The following is an 18,245-nucleotide window of genomic DNA, read 5'->3' on the forward strand; positions in this document are numbered from 1 at the left end:
TTAAGTTTTTGTTGATGGCTCCTTACCTTGCCATATGCAGCTGGACGTTGGTGGCCCAGGAAATCACATAGATACATGTGGTTCTGGGTCCTTAAAACAGGCTCTAGGGCCAATGAAGGGCCAACTCCTGGGAATGGATGCAGACACCACTCCAGAGGGAGGCACCGCCCCAAGCTGGGGCTGGAGAGGGGCATGTAGGACACAAAAGGAGGAGGTGCCTCAGACGCGTGCAGGTGCAGGACTGGCCCTGAGACAGGGCCTCCTTACATCTTGCTCCCTAGCAGTCTCACTCACCTGCCTCACCCTAGTGCTGGACCTGCTCTGCTCCAGGGACTTCCAATTCCACAGTTTAATAGGTAATTTCAACTCTCGGCTCTTCCCAACACAGCTGGACAGCAGCGCATGCAAGAGAATTCCGAGTTGGGTGAAGTTTTCTTCACTCTGCCTAGCTCAGAGACTTTAACTCCAAAGGCTGAGCAGTACGGCAAAGAAAGGAGAGACATCATTATTCTGGAATAAGCCTCATGCGCCTACCTCCATGTTGAAACCTTGGAGCTCAAGTTTAGATTGTTATTCCAATTGGCTTTGATGCTTTCACACCCCTGGGGTGCCACCGGCATTACCATTTGTTGAGCACCTACTGTGTGCAAGACAGTCCTATACTCTGCTTTCATATACATTGCTTCCTTCATTAGCCAGGGCCTTAGCTCTATGAGCTTGGTATCTCCTGTTTGTCAAAAGAGGAAACTGAGTCTTAGGGAGATTAAGGAACTCTTCCCGAGTGAACAAGGAAGTGGCAGAACCAGGATTTGAATGAAATCTTTCTGAATCTGATGGTTGGCCATTCTAAAATGAAGATTCCTCTATCAACCTGAGGGGGGAACACTGGAAAACCATCCTTCAGGCAACGTGAACTCAAGACACTGGGTTTAACTGACCTTGTTCACAAGGTCAAAACAGAACCATTGGCGTTTCCACATATGATTCACGTGGCAGACTTGCACCGAGTCGAAATAAATCCCAGTTTGACCATAATGGCTCTTTTTTCTTTCAATTTTTATTGAACACAAGTATTCTGACAGAATGCAAAGTCAAAATTCTCAGTTAGTACTCAGTATTTACACCAGTGAGAATGGAAACAAAGGTGGTATCGATGTTTCACTCGGTAAAAAGTTTATAACAAGAGAGAAGGCCCCCGAAGTACGGAATGCTGGGTAGGGATGTTCATGGAGGTCTGAAAACCACCATCCAGACAGACAGCCTCGAGTGACAGCCTGGGACGCAGAAGGGCTCCATAGAAAAGTGTGAAAACAGTCCCACTTCAGAAGCTGCAGTACGTACACCACGGCCCCCCAGGACTCAGAGCCCCCCAGCACGGCCCCAGGAGTGCCCCCTCCCGCAGAACGTGGCCCTGCCGCTAGTTATGTGAATACATATGTATGGCACATACACATTGGAAACTGGTAGAGTTGATCCCGCCTTCAAAAAATTAAAAAAGGAAAACTATAAGCTTTTATCTCTTAACATAAAAGATAGAACATCTTGAAAATAAAGTGACTCTCTCTTTGATTTTAGAGAAAGCATTGCTCTGGTGGTTTTTGTTTGTTTGTTTTATTTTGTTTTGTTTTTGCTTTTTTTTTAATTAAAAAAAATTTTTTTTTTTTTTTTTTTTTTAAAGAAAGGAAAGCTCATGCGTGCAGAGACAAATCTATGTATAATGAGAGAGAGGCAGACCAAAAGGTGGGCAGAGTCTTGGGTGCCAATTAATGGCGGAGCCAGGGTTCTGGGTGGGTGGGGGGGCGTCAGCTGCCCCGGGCCAGGTTACTTGAGGGTCGGCTATTCCTCTTTCTCTTCTGAACCATCAGAACCCAAGTTGTCGTGCCTGGCCACAACCACTTGGCATGCGATGCACAGTCTCGATGAGGGAGAGCGTGGGCTTGGCTTAGGTAGCCAGCGCCATCAACATCAGAAGATGAGCAACTGCTTTCACGGACAGCCCAGCAGTGGGATGGGCCTGCCGGGTCCCCCTGTCTCAGACACCCAGGAGCTCCCATTCTGCTGTGTGCTCAAAGAACTGTCTGCATGTTCCTCGTGCCTGAGGGGCTGTGAATCTGAACCAGACATTTGTGCAAAGACCCCAGAATCAAAGGGGTCAGAGCTGGGTACACTGGATCCTCCATTTCCATCCCCAGGAGCTGAGAAAATGCAAAATGACCCCACATTTAGCAAATGACAAGACCATTATTTTTCACAGTTTGAAATTATAATCTTAGCGTGTCGCCACTGATCAGACTGCAGAAGCGTCAGAACGTGGGGGAGTGTGGCCCGCGGAACGGACTCGGGGGCAGTCTCGCCACCCTAACCTCTTGCTGTTTTGTACCTTGGGAAAGGAACGCATGCCGGAGGGCTGACTTTCTGTTTCCTTAGCCTTATCGTCGTCGTCATCATCATCATCACTTTTATTTCGTTTTCTTTGTTTAAAGGCTTCAATTCCTTTTAAGAGTTATGTTTGTTTCCTGAATATTTTTTTTTCTGAACTAGCTGCTATACCTTCCACAACCAAACTATGTTGAAGTTTTATTTCAATACTATGACAAAAACACGTTTCACACTAAAATATTCACGCATCCACAGTGCACAAGCTTGCAGTTTCTAAAGTAGAATGAGAAAAAAAAGCAAAATTTCTATACAAAGGGCTGGCTTTTCCCTTCTCCCCCCTCCCATCCCCCTTAAAGTTTCTGTATTTTCCCCCCCACTTGGTTTCCAATCCAGGAAAGTTGTGTTTATGACTCCAGACAGCAGGTTGGTTTTTTTTTTCTCTTTTGTTTCTATAAATGCTGCCTAAGTGAACAGAAGGCCGATGTTACTTTACTTCAACAGATTTCCAAAAAAAGACACTAATTCCCTGAAGCACAAGTGCTCTTCCGCTCAAATCTAGATTCTGGGCTCAAAAAGAAATTGTATGTATATATTTTATTTGGCTTTCTACAAAAAGGGGATGTTTGGGGTAAAAATGTGTGTTCACCAAGACCAGCCCCAACTATACAATCTTCTCTGCTTCATTCAACAAAGCCTAAGGAGTCCTTCAAAACGAAGGCTGTGGACGCCTGCGGGGCGGGGGCAGATCCTTTTTCACAGATACAGGCAGGTGGTGGCTAATCAGAAAGTGGTCTAACCCCCAAGGAAATACAAAAAGAACTGAGAACAAAAAAAAAAAAAAAAAAAAAAAAGCAAAACCACTCCAGAACGAGATGGATTTTCACCTGAGTTGCACACAGGCAAAAATTTCCAATCAGAAAGAGGGTGGGGTGGGGGTGGGGAGAGCCACTGTAAACAATCATATTTTGTAAAGTTGGCGTGTGCGAAAGCAAGCCTGTGACGACCCTACCCGCCTCTAGGCAGTATTTGTAACTCCAAAAAAAAAAAAAAAAGAAAAAGGCAGCTATTTTACATGGACATTTAAACACAACCAAAGTCAAACATTTGTCAACTTGTAAACATTGGAAAACAAAGTTGGCAGAAAGGAGGAAAAAAAAAAAAGAATGAGAAAGAAAAGGAGAGAAAAAGAAATCAGAATATTGCAAACTGAGATCTACCCCCAGAAGCTGCAATTTGGCATTCTTCCTACAAAACAAGAGTCTACGTGGGAATTGAATTCAGCTAGCAAGGGGGACACACTTTGCATACTTAACAAATACAAAGTGAACAGAAATTATAACTTATTTATGGGGCTTTACAGAGTTCAAACTCGACTCAAAGTATAAAAATAAACTTGGACTTTGTTCATTCGTTAGTCTTAGTGCCTGGAAGTATTTCTCTGAAACTGGTCTGTGCCAATTGGGCAACACCAAGTGCGGGCTTCCTGAACCTAGATTTTTTTTTTTTTTTTTTTCTGAGCTTCCTAGATTCTTAATTTGGGGTCCTTTTGTTTGATTCTTTAAATGGTTTCAGGGAACAGAGTGTCCTAGTTTGGCTGTGGGTTTAACCTTTTTGTCTCATTTTCTTACAAGTGAGTGCGCGTAGCGAAGGAACCCTTTCTATAAACCTACAAAAAGGAGATCCCATGTTTATCTGTTTAGTTTTTTTTTTTTAAAGGCAAAAGACACTAGAGGAATGAGATGTGTGTGTGCGTGTGTGAGATATTGGGAATGCTCTGGTGAAGCTGTGGTGTCACTTTTTACTTTGATCTGCTCGTTTCTTGTCACCCATCATGCTTTGCTCTCGTTCTCCTTTGTTTGTGTGGCGTCGTTGGGGACCGTCTTGACTTCGGCTGGCGCTGACTTCGTTTCTGTCTCCTGGCACTCCGACTTTGCTTCTACTGGGCCCTTCCTGCAGAGAATTGGGAAAACAGCACTGAGACCACGATCGCAGTAACTCACCCTTCCACTGGGGCTCCAGCTCAGAGCAATGGTCTCCACCCTTGGCTGCATGCTGGAATCACCTGGGGGCTCTAAAAATCACCGATTCCTGGGCCAGCGCCCCAGGAATCCTGATTTAATTGGTCAGGGCACGATGACTTTTAAAAGCACCCGAGTGACTCTAAAACGGAGCCAAAGTGGAGAGCTGCTGAATCAGAGGAACGAGACCTTCCCCGTTCCGGCCCTCACCCACTGCCGGGGGCCCAGGGGTCCAGTCCTTCCCTGGGCCAGCGGAAGGGGGCAGCAGAGGCGGCCTTCTCCTCACCCCGACCAACCACCCACCCACTGCAGAAGCACCCGCTCAGCTTGGTATAAACGATGATGCTGTGCTGGGTTCCCCAGTACCCACTCCAGGGGTCCGTCTGCGAACCGCCTTGCTCTTGCCTGTCCTCACTCCCAGCACACCCTGCGCTCCGTGTTTAGGGTGGGAAAACGCTCTTTGCTACCGAGGCAGTGTTCCACAGCATGAGAGGCTAGGGAGGGCTGTCACGCTACAGGTGGGGACGGGGTGGGGGGGAGTCAGGGGGCTGCTGAGTGGGCAGGACTAGCGGGGTCCTACTTCTTCAGATTCAGGGCTCCCGGGGAGGGTCCCATTTCGGCTGAGGGCAGCACGACCACTCATCTGGGGGACAGGAGCCTCTATAAAAACCTAGGTCTGACTCTGCCTTATTCAGTCCCAGGAGTGAAAGTCTGGTCTAAGGACACACTGGGGCAAGTAGCCTCAGACCCCGGCTCCAGCTGCATTTTGGCATCATGGTTAAGACATCTTTAAGCTTAAGGACCTTCCCTTGAACTTGGAGACCCAGCAGTCATTCGGTGCCTGTGAGCTCTGAGTCTTCCCAGACATTCCCAGGAGAAGCAAGAGTAGCTGGTGGTCGGGGGGGGTTTGTGGGCATCCGGGCTGGAGTGGGACAGGGCCTCCTGGACCACATCCTCTTCCCACATGGGCCTTGGGGCCTGCCTCTTTTCTTCCCGCAGAACAGTGCCGTTCGGGGGTGGACTCAGCCTGGCCCTGGCTAACACTCTGTCTGTGGGCCCCGGGGTGGCCGATAAGGGCACCTTGGTCTCCTTAGCTCGCTTCCCAAGCTATGCTCATCAGTGGCCCGACGGCAAGTCCTCCCCCGCTCCCCCCAGGGAAAAGAGAAGCCACTGCTAGGATGATAAGGATAAAACATAATTAACATGGCCTAATTAGTGAGCAGGCGGCTGCTGCCTGGGCGCTGCCTGGGCCCTGCCTGCCTGCCCCGCTCCTCTCTCTCCGCCTCATCCCAGCCCCTCGCTTGACAGTTCCTGCAGAGAAGCCGGGATTAGGCTGAAGACACGTCTCACAAACAGGACACAGCACAGCACTAACGCACACCACCACGGGACACAACCCGACCACAGCAGACAGAGAGAGGCCGTACTCGGTCTTTGCTGGTGCAGGCGGAACAGAGCTGTCTGCAGTGGAAGGAGCAAGCTCAGGGGCTTGGCCACTGGCCGCAGCGGCGGGAGCAGGAGAGCCCAGGGCTGCAAAAACATCCTTTGCAAGGTCAATATCTGGGGTCTTGAAGTTCCCTTCGTCCATTTTAAAGTCCTCGCCCTGGGCAGGGTTTGTGGTGCTGACGGAGGCAGCCTCGCTCTTCGGGCTAGGGAGGCCCGTGGCTGCCTCGGTCGGGCTCTTCGCGGCGCCGGGCTGGGTGGGCTCGGGGTCCGGGCCTTTGGTGCTGGGAGCCTCCTGCTTGGCCTGGGGGGCTTCCGAGGCAGGGGCGGCCGCTGCTGCCGTGGCGGGGCCTGGCGCGGGGGCCGGCTTGCTGGCCGGAGGGGCCTTGGAGGCCTCCCCCATGCTGGCGGGGGCGCTCGGGCTGAGCACAGCCCCCTGGTTAGCCAGGACACTAGAAGACAGATTGCTGGCAGCAGGGGCTGAGCTCGGGGTGTCACTCAGGTCAACGAGAGGGGCGACCTTGGGGGCTGAAGCGGGGGGTGGGGAGGAGGTGGCGACGCCGGGCCCCTTGGAAGGGGTGGCCTGGCCGGCGGGCACAGAGTTTGAGTCGGGTGTGGCCGTGGCCGGGGGGGCAATACTGGAGGTCAGGGTGGTGGTCTCACTGGTGGGGCTGTTCTGAGCAGTGGCAAAGGTTTCGGTGACAGTGTCAGAGTTAGCGGTGACGGTGGTGACAGAAGGCAGCATGTCCTCGACAGTGGCTGTGGTGTCGGCAGGCAGCCTGCGGGGAGGACAGGAAGTAGAAGAGAACAGACAGTGAAGCTCAGACGAGACGGAGAAGCAGGGGAAGGGCTGCAGCGGAGGAGGGGGGCGCGGGCAGGGCGGGCAGGGACGCAGAGGCACAGACAGAGGCCCACAGAGAGACGAGGACGGCGGGAGGAAGCACAGGCCCAGGCGGGCAGAAGAGGAGACAGGAGACACGGAGCAGGCGGCAGCCTAAAGGGACCTGCGGGCCCTTCCTCCCCGCCGATGCCCCTCCAGCTCTCTGCGCTAGGCTGCCTTTCCCTACAGCCCTGTCGGGGCCTTCCCGAGCCCCGCCTGCACCCCAACTCAGGAGGGGCAGGCTACAGTCCGGCATCCGCTGCTTGCCGGTGTCCTAGGCCCCCCGAGGAACAGACTCCACAGGCAGTGATGGGCAAAGTCAGGAGGAAGGCAATGAGTGCTCCAAACGGCCCCGAGGAGCCACGTGGGCTCTCCAGCCCGAGATTTCGTGCTGCCATTCAACTCCACTCCCTTCAAACCCAGAGCACTCAGGACAGCCAGCAGTCGTCACAGGCTCAGCTGGGCCTGGTTCCTGACAGAGGGTCCCCCAGGCCTTTGAGAACAGGAGGGTGGGGGAGCTTCACAGCCCCTCACCTTCTCTCACCCTTCTGGGAAGAACGCAGAAAGCCCTAGAGTTCTTGAAAATCCTGAGCAGAACCCGCGGAGCCTCTCAAAGCTCAGCCTCTCTCTGAAGTTTTGCCCCCTTCGGCTGTTTCCAGGATGTGTGTGTGACTCGGGAATGGGGTCTAGAGGTCCCACTCATCCCAGGAGCCCTTTCCGAGCACCGACAGGCCCTTAACAGAACCCAGAATGCCTTCTCTCTAGGGAGAGAAGGGGGGTCAGGCATTTCTGGCCAAGGGCTCCAGAATCTAGCCTGCTTGTTTGGCTGGGAGTGGTGGGTGGGAGGCATGGGAGGTGTGGGGAGGGTGACGAGGTGGGTGTGGGGCTCTGCTGACGAGGTACGGCCCCTCCCCGCCCACGTACTCGGGCTCTGTCAGCGGTGTGGTCTCATTGGGCTCCGTGTGTTTCCCTCCATCGTGGTTTGGGGTCCGCTCCTCCTCAGTCCGCACCTCCACGATGGGCTCCTTGGACTCATCTTTCCTGTGGAGAGAGCGGCTGGTTCAATCCCGGGCTGCTGGGGCGGAGAGGGGGCTCCTGGAGAAGCCAGCTACAGCTCGCGGCACCTGGGCCCGACCCAAAGTAGGCAGGGGTGTGGGGGGTGCAGCTCAAGCCAGGCCCAAGTGCCTGAGCCTCGGTTCCCACTCGTGCTATGTGACCCTGAGCACCTGACTTGCTCACCCTTGCTTCCATCTCCTCATCTGTAAAATGGGGTAAATAAGTCTCTGCCTTGCTGAGCTGTTTCACGTTACCTGAGATGATGAGTGTACGTGCTCAGCACAGAGAAGTGCTCAGGTACTCCGTCTTTCCGTCCAGAGCCCGACACATGGTGCGGCTAACAGCTCACCCCTCGCTCTGTCCCTTCTTGCCTGGAGTCTGTGAAGGCTCCTGCTAACTGGCTCAGGATCTGTTTCTCCAGAGATGCTGGAGGGGACAGCATCTGGAGCTTCAGCTCCGAAAGGACAGGGAGTTTTACCTGCTCTGTGCGTGGGTGTAACGTCGGGCCGGGAGTAGTGCTTTGCTCCATAGTAGCTGCTCCATAAATATTTCCTGGGAGATGTATGAGTGAATGAATGAATGGGTGAGTGAATACATGAATGAATGACAGCAAGGCAAGTAGGTCTCTCAAATGCTATGGCAGGTTCCCTCCGGTTCAGCTCTGAAAATTCCCCTCATTTTCATTTATGCAGGGATTTTCAAGCTTCTCTGAAATTCTGATATGTTAGATGTGAGGTTGGGCCCAAGCGCTGGCTTTGCAAACACGTACCCCCAAAGGCTGTGCTCTGAGAAACATTTCTCCAATGAGATGGCTCCGTTGCTGGCCCCCCGCCCTCCCCAGCCCGGGGCAGAGCCCAGACCCCAGCAGTGGCAAGTGGGGCTGTACTCACGAGAAGGCGGCTTTGCCCTCCTCCATGTCCTTGCCCTTGGCTCCGGGCCCGGCCTTCCCACACAGGTTGACGGCGATGCACATGAGCAGGCCACATTTGTTCAGGAAGTAGCAGGTGATGTCCACCACCACCAGGAGCAGGACGAAGATGACAATGAGGATGCCCACGATGGCCCCGGTGCTCAGGCCTGACGTAGGGCTGCCGTTGGCTTGAGTGGGAAGGAGGGAGAGAGATGGCCGGCAGTTACTACACTGCCTTGCAGACTCCTGCGCCCTGTGCAGAGCGACAGCCCCTGGGGCGGGGGAGAGCCTACAGGACACAGTCATGGCATTTGTGTCAAGAGGGTCACCTTCCGTGGGGCCTCTCTATACCCCGGTGTTGAGACGGCAGAGTCTCTTTGTATCTTTGAGGGGCGGACGGCAGCCGTATCTCACAGACCAGCGGACAAGGGCATGAGGCACCCACAAGTCAGGATGCAGGTGGGGACTGGGAGCTGTGTCTCCATCCTGGTGCTCAGCCTCTGAGCCTCCCCCCGACCCATCCTTAGCTGATCTCCCCGTGAGCCCGGCAGCAGGCAGGCAGGAGATGGTCACTGGTTTCGGCCTGGACTGTGGCTCCTGGGAGTGGTCAGGGGCAGGGTCCCAACTGGGCAGCAGGGGGTTCCCAGGGCTTCCTGTGGGCTTGTGCTGACATCAGGCACAATGGTATGCCCAGAATGCTACCCCACTTCCTCTCCTCTTTAGGACCAGCTCCAGAGGATCCCAACACTGGACGATGGACATGGTTTATCCGTCATTGCACCCAGGGAGCTGAATGAAGCCCATTTACTCTGGAGACATGGAGGTCTGCCCAGCCCCGGTAGGCAAGGTGAAAAATTTGGGTATACTCACCATCTGGGAGCTCAGGCACACTTGGACCAGACTTCAGGAAACCCAGCAGACTCACCCAGAGATGCAGGTCCACACGGACAGGCACACTCACACTCAGGGCAAATACCCTCCGTGCCCACGACAGACAGACCCACATTCTCACATCCGAGCAGTACCCAGCAGTACCCAGCACTCCCGTTCTGGCTGGGCTCACTCTGAATGACTCGGCCTCTGTGTCCTTCTCCCCTATTGTCCATCTACAGACCCCCTGGGCCCCGGGGGATTGATGGTCTCACAGAAGGGCCCAGGCTCAGCTCCCTAGGCCCCCTTGTGATAGCTGTGAGTTGGCTGAGGTGGCCCCCTGACTGGTGAGTCCCTCCAGTGTCTGGGAGACGCGTGGTTATGCTCTGGGAAGCCAGGAGCCAGCAGGGCTCTGCCCACAAGTCAGTGTGGAGACCATGACCTCAGGCTGAAACATGAGCACGTCTGCTTCATTTTTCTTCTGGAAGGGTGGAGTACCAGACTGGCAGCCCCACCCCACCCCTGGACCTTGTCTGAGGCTTCCTGTGCCGGTGGGACCCGCTGGGATCACCCCGGTCCGCCCACTAGAGGCAGTCACTGTGGCCAACACTATGTGGTCTCACTGGGCCTTTGCTGTGCACCAGGCCAGGCCCGCTGGGCTGCCAGCCATGTATCACACCACATAACAGAGGAACGGGTAGTCCAAGGTGACAGGTGCTACAGACGGGCCACGTTCTTCTTTTACACGCAGTCTGTGTTCCTGGGGGCACTCGTCTGTCTGCCCAGGGGTTCCTGCTCAGGCTCCATGGGGCTTCTTCAGCAGTGATCCTACCCCGCTGGTCTTTGTTTCAAAGTTTAATTCAGGGTACGAACCACCAGCCCAGCACGCCAGAGATGACTGCTTGCTCACAGCTTAATTCGTAGTACCCGTGGCACAGATGGGCCTTAGTTGGAGAAGATTCTCAAATTCTCGAATATTTGTGGCTTCTTTGGGACCTTGGTCTTGCTTCCCAGCCTCTTCTCCTTAGGCTCGCTGGCCGGTCCCATCCAACCCACACTGAAAACCCTAGGCTACGCCCAGGAAGGCATCAAGATGGACCAAGGGCTCTGAACCCAGAGGACCCAGCTCTGGCCACGCCATCTCCGGACTTCGGCGGCAGGAAACGGCCGGCCGGCCCCCGAGGTCCGCTAGAGCGGGTCTTTTCCCTAGCAGCTCACGGAAGCAGAATAAAGCATCCATTCTTCTCTTGCAGGTCCTTACACATTCCACCCCAATAAGCACAGAGGCATGCAAGCCTTCCTGATCTTCAGAGTCCCAGAGCTGCTTCCCCGAGCAGGGAGGGGATAGCAGCCTTGGGCTTTCTCTCGAGCCCGAGACACTGGGCCGGAAGCCGCTGCTGACGTCAGTGCTCCGCAGGTGCTGAGTGCCTGCTTCCCCAAGAAGGAGCCAGAAGTATTTGCGTGAGGGGACAGTGTTTGTGTTTTCGGGCTCAGTGGTACAAACTGTACCTTCTGAGTATACACATAAATACGGTTTTAGGGGACAAATGCTCTCTCTAAAGAGGATGACAAACCACCGCCAAGTGGCTCCGCGTGTGTGAGGCGGCGGTTGTCCAGCTTATGCTCTGGGCTCATCAGCCCCAGCCAGAGGGCTGCCTTGGTCTGAAGGCCAGCACCACGCGCACGCACCGGGGAAGGGCCAGAAGGGTACAAAGACCCCTGTGACGTGAGACAGAAAGGGAAGTGGTCTTCCCTTCTAGCAGAGACAAAATTCAGACTCTTCCTCTTGGCCTGAAGGCCCTACACGGGCTGTAGACAGTCCCACTCTTCTGATTGTTGTGACTCATGGCACTGGCCCTCCACCCCCCCATCCTCGTGCTCGGGCCAGAGCCTTCACGCCACCTACTGAGCACACCCAGCCCATTCCTGCCTCAGGCCCTTGCTGACCCCTTGCCTTCAACACTCCAGCCCCCTAACTTCCTGGGTGGCTCTTTGCCATCCCACAGGCCTCGGCTCAAAGGTCACTTTGTCATAGAGCCCTCTCCCTCCATCCCCCGATCTTTTATCTAGTGAGGCACCTCTGCCCACTATCTACCACATTACCTGCTTTCTTCTCTTTTTACCTCTAGCTGACATTTTCTCTTCATTTACATGCTTTTTATTTGGCTGTCCCTTCTGGAAGGTTCTACCAGGTACTCTGTCTTATGTCTCCCCAGCATCTAGGACAACCTGACTGATAGGAAATGTTCAAAGAGTATTTGTCAAAAAAAAAAAAAATGGGTGGGTGTTGAGTCTGGAGATGAGAAGGCCACCTCCAGAGATTTACAGGTGGGCTGTGAAATGGAAGAAGTAGTCTTGTTCGGTATCACTGCTGGATGGAAACTGGATGGAAACTATAGGATCCGGGGTAGATTTCCGCTCCCCTCGAGAAAGAACTAACAGAGGGTGAGCTGCTTTGGCAGGCAAGCCCCCTGTGGCTGGAGGCAGTCGAGCAGAGGCCGGACGACCCCTTGACAGTGGTTCCGTAATGCTCTGGAAGAGGTCCCTGTGCGGGGCAGGGCCTGGGGTGACGGCATCTCCACGCCCCCCTCAACCACAAGAGCCCACCGTCCCACGTCACCGTCCAGCAGCACCCCGTGCAAGGTACTTTTTCTTGGAAGCCTACAACACTCAGTAGGCCCTGTTTTTATTCACTGATTCTTGTGATTTTATTTTTATGTGGAAAATAAACACCTTTTAGCATAATGTCTGTCCACCTGCAGCACAATTCCTGGGGTGCTGTAAATTTAGACTCTGGGGCTCCCCAATTCTACGGAATCAGAATCTCTGGGGGTGAAGCTCAGGGATCAGGATTTGGAGGAACAGCCCGGGTGATCCTCATACACAGCGGAGTTGGGGGAGTGCCGTTTCCAGGTCCCCTCGAGCCTGCCCTACAATGAGTAACAGCTGCTCTATGACTCGCCGCCCGAGGAGGGGGTGTGCGGTCTCACCGCGTGGCCTTGACCTAGCATACCGAACGGATGGAGAGCGCGCAGACTGCCCCTGAAGGAGAAAGGGCCACCCAGTTCACCACTAAGAGTCTCGACTTCCAGAGGGAGTAAGGCGCTCCTCAAGCTAGAGTGTGCATAGCTTCTACAAAAAAAAAACAAAAAACAAAAACCAAACCTAAACAAAAAAACTGAAAATAAGGGAAACACCAGGAAATGGAGGAAAGTATATTGAAGTCAAGCCAACACCCACTAGCCCTCGCGGATGATACAGGGCTGTAGCCCAGGAAAGCCAGAAGGACAAAGGGTGTCCCCCGTACCTCAGGTAACAGTTTATAAAAGGGAAACATAACCTTCCAGGGGTCTATCTTTGCCTGACCTTGCCACTGGCCTGGTCCCATCCCAGCCACAGACCCACACGCAAAGAGAGTTTCTTGGGAGCAGCGCCTCCATAACCTCCAGGGTCAGAGCGGTCCCAACGGTGATGCTGCGAACGTGGGGCTGTCCATCTTCTGTGGTTCCCGGCATGGGAAGGGTTGACCCTGAACAGGGACCCGGCTGCCCCAAGATGGGGACCTACATACACCTTTCTTAAATGCCTCAAAATGAGAATCCGGGTTTCACATTTTACAGACACTAGACGGGCCTGAGTCACTGTGTCACCATCTCTTCGTGCAGCAGAGCGACCCCTTCCACCAAGCTGGGGCTCTGGTTCACTCATAACCCCATACCTGTCTGCTCGCTCCTTCCCAGAAGCTGCTGTTAAACAGACAGCTGGTCTCAAGGGCTTCCAGGAAGTGTCCTACTAAGTGTGATTATAAACAGAATAGGATTTGCCAGCAAGAGCCTTCTCTCACATTCCATCACAAGGCCACTCTGCGAAGCCTCTGTTATGGGGTTCTAATGGGAGCAGGGAAATCAGGAGCCCTAGCTACAGCGTTGTACGTCTGGTGGCCCACAGTGCGCCTCTGACCCCAAAGTGACCACCTCCTGGGTCTGCAAAGGGACTGTCCCCTCCCCCTGCCTGCTGGGGACCAGAAGCGTCCAAGGAGGCAATGACCCACAAGAGTTCTCAGGGCAGCTAAGCAAAGCGCATAGCTCCTCATCAGGAAAGGAAAGCATTTCCTTTGCTAGAACTCCAAGCAGCAGGCTACAAGTTTGGGGTGCAATTTGGAGTAATCAGAGTTGTTCAGGTACACGTGAGGTGGAAGGAAAGGGCTTTTGACATTTTGTAGGACACACAACTATTCAATAAAATCAAAACACGCTGGTGAGTTCACGTGGACTGTTATTTCCTTTAATAACGCAAAGGTGTAAACTTCATCAAGGCCTCGCTGATTATCTACACAACAGTGTTAGCATTCTTATTAGTAACAAACGTGATCCAAACCTGCCGTATCAGTATTTCGGAAGTGAGCAGAGGAACCCCGTGGCATGTGGAGCGTGGCAGCGCTGGACGGGGCGCGGCGGAGGGGGCAGCTGAGCGAGGGGGCAAGTGCTTCCTCCCGCGGGGGTCTCGAAGGGCTGCTACCTTGGGGACCGCTGGTGGGGCCGGGGGCCACAGCCGTCACTGAGAACGGTGTCCGGGGGGGAGTGAGCGCGCCCTAACACTGTCTCTCAAAAGGCATCCTGTTACAAACCAGGGCCTGCCGGCATTGACCCCAAAGTAGCTTTGGCTGAGGCCCTGCCTCGCCTGGGGTGTGCTGGGGGTGGGGAGACGGGTCGTGTCAGGCCTCCCTACACTTTGGGCTAGATCTCCAGAGTCCCTTCGGAAACACTGACACTGGCCCTCCCCTGTGGGTGGGAATGGGACCAGGCTGGGGCAGACCTCCGCGATGGGCCCTTTTGGGTGAACACAGGACTTCTGCCCAAGATGCTATCAAGAGCACGCCAGGAGCCGGGAGGACAGCGACGGGTCACTCGCTTGAGGACAGATCCCTCCTTCCCTCACCCTCCCCAGAGCTCTTGCTAACTGACCTGAGGTTCTTATGCCAGGCCCGGAGGCACCGCGTATCTCTCCTCGATGCTCCGCCTTGTGCCTAAGAACCACGCCTGCTTGTCTTACGCTGGTGTGAAGGCAGGGTAGGGACCCCAGGGGAAGAGGTCTGAGGTGGGGCTGGGGAGCAGACAGGGCTGGGGTGAGAGGCGCTACCTGCCTGAGCTGCTGGGCAAAGTGCGGCCTCCAGTGTCTGCGCATGAGCCTCTAAATGGTGAGCGCTGGGGGACACGGGCCCACCGACATGGGCAGCTGTGCCCCGCAGACGGGATCACTGGGATTCCCAAAGGGAAAGACTAGTCTTCAAACATTAATGAAAAAAAAAAAACACCAACCAAGAACAAACATAACTAAAAAATAAACAAAAAGAACAAATCAAACTTCTGTGGGATGTTTAGAGATGAGATATGTAGAATGATGTGACCACAATGGAGGGAGGGAGGTTTTATTCAGTAGAAGGTCCATCCCCAAGTGCGCACAGATGGTACTGAGCAGGATCCAGCCGAGCCTCCGTGCGAGACTTTAGCGAGCCTCTCTCCTGGGCACGCGGAGGGGTGTGCCCCCCAACAGCAGAGAGGACTAGCTGGTGGTCACCAGAATTTTTTAAATGTCACTAAAGCCACCGACCACTATGGGGGGTTGGGGCATTTGGGAAGTAGGACAGGCTGACCGAGTTGCTGTGTGTGGACGCCCTGGGCTGGGCAGTCCAGGAGTGACCTGTCCCCATCCTTCTGCTCTGGTGAGAGTGTGTGTGTGGGGGGGGCGGGGTGGGGAGTGCGTGACCCGTGCCTGGCTCGAGGTGGATACCTCCAACTTGGGGACTGACGTGTATACGAGACTGTCAGACTACAACCCCGACACGAGCCTCTGTGCTGATCTGCGGCTCGCTGCTGGGCAGCCCGAATCACTCCGACTGGGGGGACACCCATCTCATAAAGCTGACGGGTACTGGGTGCATCACAGGCTGGCCCTGTTGGGGCTGCTCGTTGTAATACCAGGACCAAAGCGCCTCCCAGAACATCTGAGCAGCCCCAGATAATGCCTAACAAGTCCAATTTCTTCCACTGTATGGGTAACGGGGTGACTGACTCTGCCCATCGTGTTAGCAAAATGCTCGGGTGCATCCCAGTGGTCTGGCTCTCTTACCATGGGCATGTCAATGCAAGCGAAGCCAACTACTTTTTGAAGGGCAGAGGAGGAGCATGGGGTTAGAACGGGGTGGGGAGCACGTGGTGATTCGAACAATCTGATGCAAGCTTCGGGAGGTACTTAGACATTTTCCTCTGCTACATCATTTTCAGGGAAGAACAACAACAAAATTCAACAGGTAGCAGATGTGCGGAAACTTCTCTGTAAACCTAGCATAATGCTTTTTAAAAAAACAGTGTTTAAAGAAAAGTCCTCCCAAATATTTTCATACTGCCATTAGAAAGGGGCAAACATCCTCGTGAAGCAGCACAAGCGGACCTGTGAATGGTAAAATGTCTGGAGGTCCCGCTTTTTCCAGCCACCAAACCTTCCTCTTCCACACAGAGTGCTTGGTGGCGTGGCCATGGTGGTCCTGACAGGTTCTTCCAGAGGGGGCACTGATCATTCTCAGAGGAACTGGGCATTAAGCAGACTTAATTTTGTGTGTGTGTGTGTGTGTGTGTGTGTTCAAGATCCTAACAGAGCAAAAGCAGAGTCACTGCAGAGAGAAGCAATGAGACAAAGGTGTAGGACGCAGAGCAGCCTCCCAAGGTCGCTGCAGGTCCAAGCAATGGGCGCCCAGAGGGAATGTGGTTGTTTAAAAACAAATGTGGCAGTGGGGATGTCCCAGTGACGGACGTCCAAGGTGAGATGTGTGACGACAGACACAGGAGGGGGAGGGGGGAGAAGGAAAGAGAAGGTAGAGACAGAAACAGAGAAAAAAAAATAGATAAAAAGAAAAAAAATTAGGTCAAATATAGAAAACACAAGAATCAAAGGTTAATTCAACTTAGTAAATTAAACTGACAAAGGTTAGAGAAGAGTTCAGTATGGTATTATTCCCGTAAGGCCAGTTCCGAAGCTCAGCAAGGCCAGAAGCAGCACAGCAGGGTGAACTCGGGGGTTAGGGGTCAGCGAGCAAATGAAATTCAAGGGAGAGAACAGAGCCTCTGCAGTCAAATACAAGAGTGTGATTAGGAGAGTGTTACCTTTGACTAAGGTCAGGCCTCTTAGGAACAGTCAACGAGCCTATCCACAGCCTCCTAGCCTCCAGAGCTTTCTACGCGGAGCGGGTGAGATGCACCATGAGCATCTCAGTGATAGGTCGGACTCCTCCTCCTCGGGCGCCACAATCCGCCCCCCCACGCTGTTCAAGACAAACTAGTCTGCGCCCCTCACCTCCTGCCACCCTGCTGACCACAGAATCCCACCAAGAACGCACATCTTGAAATTCGCAGGTTTTGTACACAGGTCCCAACACCATGGCCAGGAGAGTCCAACCAAGCTCAGAGCCACCTCCTCCTGAAATGCATGTGGTAGAGCCACCGAGCCCTTGTGGGTGAGGTGAGCCGTCCCTTCAACCCTCTCCGGCTTCCCTGGGCACCTGCGGGCTTAATGAGAAGGACTCTGACATCTCTGCCGGGCAGGACCCTGGGGGACAAGGTCTCCTATTTCTAGATCTGACTCACAGGGTCCCCAACTGCTCCAACCCCACCGGCTGATGCTGGGGGCAGCACTCGGCACGTGACTGCAGCGTGTCCAAGCAACCTGCCTATGTTGCTTAGGCCAGGCAACAGGTGCTGTCGGAACTTTCGTGCGGGAAAGGGGTGACTCAAGCCTGTCCCTCCCCCACCTCCTACATGTCCCATAAAGGCTGAGCAGAACCAGACACAATCCAGACTGTCGATTTCAGTGAAAAACGGGCCAAAGAACACAGAGAAGGGGCACAGATTGGGGGGCTACCTCTGGACACGGTGCTAAGCAGTAGTGAGAACACTTGCAGCCACGCCCAGGGGCCTTGTCTTCACTGCTGCCCATGTGCACTAAGGGGCCTCCCTGACAATGCGGAGGGTAGGACCAATGGCCGTGTGTCCTCTGGTTGAAGACCCACCTGCCAGCTCCCTGGAGGCCCCCACATGTCTGTCAGACACACACATTCATGCACACTCAACCATCGGGAACCACACACCGGTCTCACTTTGTTGTTTCCCTAACCGACTCGCGCACATGCAGGCCCATGTCCTAGGCAGCCTTCCTTTCCCATCTGAGGGCTCCCACGGACTGGCTTAGCATCAGTCCTTCGGGGCTGAATGACACAGGACCGTTGCCCCAGGATGCTCGGCCAAGCCTTCCTTTCTGGTCTCCCTCCTGCTGGGAGGCGCTATTGTGACAACTGAGCAGAGCGCCCAGGCAAGCATCAGAGACAGGACAGCCATGACGGGGCCACATCAAGGCAGCTGGGAGACTGGAACATCTTCCTACCATGCTTGAACACAGCACAGAGTTTATGGGGCCCCCTTTCAACAGGCTGCAGCTATATGGTGTATGTCCCCCTCTCCTGCCTGTGGCTGGCACTTGGCTGATCTGGAAAAGGACAGAGCGGTATTGAAGATCACTTTCTGCTCTGAAGGTTTGATCAATGAGGAGACTAACCATCAGTGGCAAGGGGGCTGGGCCAGCAAGCAGAACTCTCCCTTTGTTCCCACACTTGAGTTGGTCCTGGATCCCTAGAGACAGG

At 54.1% G+C, this 18,245-nt stretch overlaps 1 protein-coding gene across 18 annotated transcripts in view; it reads right to left on the minus strand.

Moving 5' to 3' along the window:
• Window positions 1-1,039: 1,039 nt before the first annotated feature.
• Window positions 1,040-18,245, minus strand: part of NCAM1 (neural cell adhesion molecule 1) — a 298,040-nt gene continuing 280,834 nt past the window's right edge. For 7 of the 18 annotated variants that reach the window (XM_081799462.1, XM_081799464.1, XM_081799463.1 and 4 more), the window contains 4 exons: window positions 8,667-8,874; window positions 7,645-7,761; window positions 5,825-6,619; window positions 1,040-4,329 (listed from right to left, as the gene is read on the minus strand). In XM_081799462.1, coding sequence (XP_081655588.1) covers window positions 4,209-4,329; window positions 5,825-6,619; window positions 7,645-7,761; window positions 8,667-8,874 — 1,241 coding nt within the window. In that variant the 3' untranslated portion in view covers window positions 1,040-4,208. Of the gene's footprint in view, window positions 4,330-5,824; window positions 6,620-7,644; window positions 7,762-8,666; window positions 8,875-13,818; window positions 16,284-18,245 lie in introns of those variants that run through there. The other 11 variants (XM_081799469.1, XM_081799472.1, XM_081799471.1 and 8 more) reach the window with 2 other exon arrangements.

This window comes from Leptonychotes weddellii, chromosome 11 (genome assembly GCF_054177405.1).
Source record: "Leptonychotes weddellii isolate Sample4059 chromosome 11, ASM5417740v2, whole genome shotgun sequence".
In the NCBI taxonomy this organism is placed as follows: Eukaryota; Metazoa; Chordata; class Mammalia; order Carnivora; family Phocidae; genus Leptonychotes; species Leptonychotes weddellii.